Source organism: Myzus persicae, unplaced genomic scaffold, assembly GCF_001856785.1.
Source record: "Myzus persicae strain clone G006 unplaced genomic scaffold, MPER_G0061.0, whole genome shotgun sequence".
NCBI classification, from domain to species: Eukaryota; Metazoa; Arthropoda; class Insecta; order Hemiptera; family Aphididae; genus Myzus; species Myzus persicae.
Window position 1 is genome coordinate 1 of NW_019101719.1, and position 4,717 is coordinate 4,717.

At 34.5% G+C, this 4,717-nt stretch overlaps 1 protein-coding gene and 1 long non-coding RNA gene across 3 annotated transcripts in view; one reads left to right on the forward strand and one right to left on the reverse strand.

Moving 5' to 3' along the window:
* Positions 1-10: 10 nt before the first annotated feature.
* On the reverse strand, positions 11-1,094 carry LOC111030256. Its single transcript, XM_022309671.1, has 4 exons — positions 1,074-1,094; positions 753-928; positions 313-380; positions 11-237 (listed from the first exon to the last, which is right to left on the reverse strand). The coding sequence occupies exons 1-4, from the start codon at positions 1,092-1,094 to the stop codon at positions 11-13; spliced, it is 492 nt and encodes a 163-aa protein (XP_022165363.1).
* Positions 1,095-4,242: 3,148 nt separating this feature from the next.
* Positions 4,243-4,717, forward strand: part of LOC111030257 — a 1,295-nt gene continuing 820 nt past the window's right edge. The window contains exons 1-2 of one of the 2 annotated variants that reach the window (XR_002604086.1): positions 4,243-4,359; positions 4,436-4,616. This is a non-coding gene — a long non-coding RNA (uncharacterized LOC111030257). Of the gene's footprint in view, positions 4,617-4,717 lie in introns of both variants that reach the window. The other variant, XR_002604085.1, reaches the window with a different exon arrangement.

Genomic DNA, 4,717 nt, shown 5'->3' on the forward strand with positions numbered 1-4,717 from the left:
ATCAATGTGTTCAATCATCGGTGTATTCAACTATTTTTGATATTATTTCGCTTTGAAGCACGGTTTTTTGTTTTTTTGGAATATTCCTCATGAGGCTTACCACATAATTGGCAAAATTAATGTCTTGAGGATCATTAACTTCTTGAGGCTGTTCATATACTTGAGGTAGAATTGGCCTTGATGCTTGCATCTCTTTAAGGATGGCTTCCTGAAAGGATATATTATCATCTTTCTTCCCTTTTAAAATAGACATGAAATAACAAAGTAGTTTGGTATATGATTATTGTAAATATTAATTAAATATCAAATTACTTTTATATGGTATTGGTTCTATATCTGGAGTATCTGAATCTGCAGCTAATGAAAAGTTACTCGAGGTTCTAAGGAATAATACAACTTTGTTTTAATTGAACAATTTTTTTTTTGGTTTAACTGTAGTTAATTGAAAAATAAACCTAAATTCCATAGGAAAATTATAAAAAATAACCCAATTCTACGATAGGCATGTTTATTTTATTATCGAATCAATTATACGCCATAATATTTAAGATATTAAAAAATAAAATAGAGGAGGCCAGTTCGGGGCCACTAAATTTTATTAGGAGGCAAGGCCACTTAAGGCCCCTCACTCGGTGACGTGCCTAGGATACTTTGGTATACTACAAATAGTCGGTACTTGAAAAATAGTTCAGTATACCAAATATGTGAACCTAATGGGAAAAATGTATATTAAAATTTAGTATAATATTTACTTTTTATTTTTTGTGGTGACATCATCTAAAAACTGCAAAGATTGCATATGCACCCAACTTCTTTTTCTTTCACCACCACTGCCACTTTTCGGTTTCTTATTTTCCCTCGTATATTTTTCCCTTAGATATCGCCATTTTTTTTTCAAAATTTCAATTGAATATACTCCTGTTAATATATTTTATAACTTACCAAACGAGCAAATATGATTTTTGTCGTTCATTTTAATATTTTGCTTGCAACCCTTGCAGAGCATTCCCTAAAATCAGACATTTATTATATAGTTTTTAACAGATTAAACATAAATAACTATATTAACTTACTATAACTTTGCCGGGCTCCATAGTGACAATAAACTTTGTCACTTTAGTACGGTTCGAACTTACTAGTACTTAGAACTTGTATAATAGAAAGATCAAAGAATATTTTAAATTTATTTTATATTTTTAAATCTATGATTTCTGCTATCACCTCTAGTAAACCGTTCGAACGGAAAAAGTTGAACTAGATCCAACTTCATGGTAACATGGTATACCGTGTGGTAAACACGGGTAAACATTTTGGTAAACCAAAAGAATACCGTAGTAACCGTCCAATCACAGAGCAGAATGATAATTACACGTACACGTGAACGATCCAGTGGAAACCCACCTTAATACTAATATTTAAAGCCGTGCTGGCGTGCTATGGTGTGAACCCCCCTGAACGTTTGTAAACAGTTGTGATCACGACTTATCACAAGTTACCACTTTTTAACCTTTTCAACCACGACGTTCTTCAATGGTACCCATCGAGGTATATAAACAATAGAATAGAATTTCCTCTTGGACTATAAATTGGTGTACGTAACATAAGATATAACCTAACCTAACCAGGGCCGGCCGTAGGTCTTTTGCCGCTCTAGGCAAATCTAATTTACGCTGCCCTATATGCAATGGTAAATTTTTTTGAGCGGAGGGGGTTGAATAAAATATGGACATTTATTTTTAACTATAAACACTTGTTTTGTTTTTAAAAAAAAATGTTTTGGCTGGCCTCAGTTTCTTTACAAAATATAAAATAATAATAATAAAATTAATATAAATGTTGGGAATGAAATAAAACAAGTAATATTTTTGACCATCGTCACTCATTCAGTATCATTTTCATAGATCAACAATATGTATTTAATTAAACATTAAAAAATATGTAACTACACAATTAAAAATATATTAAATGAAATTAATTTTGCGAGCGTTTTCTTGGGCAAAATCAGTCGGTACATTTTTAAACTCCAGGTTTTCCATTACTTCTTTTCAATAGGAATTGTAGCAAGATCACTTAACCTTTCTTGATTCATAGAAGACCTCAAATAGTTTTTAATTATTTTTAATATGGAAAAGTTCCGTTCACCAGATGCAACCGACACAAGCATAGTTAAAATAATGTGAAGTGCTACAGCTACATTTGGTTACGTTCTCGGTAAACGAAGTATCAATAGTATATTATTATTAGTTATTACACATTTATTTTTGTATATTTTGAACAATAAACATACAATTCAGCATACTACATTATATTATAATAATTAAATCACTTTGGTTCATTCGAAATTTGCCGTCCCCACACTAGTGCCGCCCTAGGCGGCTGCCTATTTTGCTACCACATTGAGTCGGCCCTGAACCTAACATTTCAGTATATAATAAATGAATCCTTAATATAAATGTACATAAAAACCAGGAGCTGACTGGCCCACTGTGCTGCAGTGCAAAGGCACAGTGACCCGATGCCTTCTTATGTCCCCACTCCCCGAGGTTTTGTAAAAAAATAATCCACCTGCCATGGGCGTGTGCACGAGTGCAGCGAATGCAGATTTCAATGTACAGGAAATTTATTTTGGATTTAGTGATCTCGTAGATATTTATTTGAAAGTTCAAAGGAATACACAAAATAAATAATTGATTTTTAAATATTTTATGTAATTCAAATAAATAAAATGAAAATGCTATTTAACGGTACACGAAGTCTAAAAATAGAAGCGTTTTACATTGACGGAGAAATGAAACCCCTCAATAAGTTATCCTAAAAAAGTAACTCAATGGAACCATGGCCGAATAAACAATGTTGAAAAATCGTATATGACTGCGCTATCTATCTAGGAAACTGAAGAGCCGTGACGGCCAGTTTCTTACGTACGTATTACGGGTTAGTATAACACGGCGGCAGTAGATGGCGCTGCTTACGTACGTATTAGGGGTTAGTATAATACCGCGGCAGTAGATGGCGCTGCTGTTATCGAATTAATTTGGTTCTTACTTCTTAATAATAATACCGGCCAACGCCGTTAGCAGCGTTAGGTTAGATTAAACCTCACGAAACCCAACTAAACCTCACGAAACCCATCTAAACCTCACTTAACATCTCATCTTTCAAAAAACAGAAAAGCCGTGAGTCGTGACGGCCAGTTTCTTACGTACGTAATATGGGTTAGTATAATACGGCGGCAGTAGATGGCGCTGCTTACGTACGTATACTTGGTTATTATAATACGGCGGCAGTAGATGGCGCTGCTGTTATCGAATAAGTTTATATCAAAATAATAATACCGGCCAACGCCTTTACCAGCGTTAGGTTAGATTAAACCTCACGAAACCCATCTAAACCTCACTTAGCATCTCATCTTTCAGGAAACTGAAGAGCCGTGACGGCTAACTTCTTACGTACGTTTTAGGGGTTAGTATAATACGGCGGCAGTAGATGGCGCTGCTGTTACCGAATTAGCTTAGATCTAAATAATAATACCGGCCAACGCCTTTACCAGCGTTAGGGTAGATTAAACCTCACGAAACCCATCTAAACCTCACGAAACTTATCTAAACCTCACGAAACCCATCTAATTCTCACTAAAAATCACTTCTTTCAGGAAACTGAAGAGCCGTGACGGCTAGTTTCTTACGTACGTTTTAGGGGTTAGTATAATACGGCGGCAGTAGATGGCGCTGCTGTTGTCGAATTAGTTTAGATCTAAATAATAATACCGGCCAACGCCGTTAGTAGCGTTAGGGTAGATTAAACCACACTAAACCCAACTAATAAACCTCATAAAACCTCACTAAACCTCACAAACCCTCACTAAACCCAACTAAATAACCCGTGGCGTGGGTATAGTTGGATCGCAGCTCGTGACTTTACAGTCGCTAAATATAAGTATAATGTATCCACTACCCACGGACTAAGATCGTATGGACTGGTATCGACTACCTTATCAGTGGCCCTCAAATGTTTCTAAAGCCGCCGTATCTTAGTCCGTGTTAAAAGCTATAATCTTACATTATAGACAATATAGAACACAAACATTGATATTGACCGATAACTGATTCTGCTATAAATAAATGAATATGGCTATGTCGCCAATTAAATTAATATAACACCATAATAATAATATGTGGAACGTGGTATTATCATATTTTCATAATTTTATCAGAAAATAATATTATTTTTGTGTGTACGGACTACGAATAACCAATTGCCAATAATTGTTCATTAGCGCACAATCAGTTATGCACTATTACAATATTGCATGTATAGCCCTCTACGCCATATTACACTTTTTTAATATTTATTAATTGGGTTCGTATTATTCGTATCGTGTTCGCTATTGTCTGCTTGACGTTCCTACAGATTGTAAATAATTGTATTGCATCAGGTTGCAGATTTAGAAGAACCAATTTACCCTGGCCAAATTATCAAAAATGTTTTAAAGTATTAAGAGTCATTGAGGATAATTTTTTTACAAGAAGCTGAAAGTGGAGTGCTCAAGTTGTGTCGATACAAAGTGTTACAAGGTGGATTCACGTTCAAACTCTAATATAAGAAAACATTTAAGCGTAAGTACAATGTTAATTTCATACCTGCCTATGACAGTTGACCCATCTAATATCTTGTATGTTAAATTAATTTTAAATACCACACAAATACCTTTTTTTTT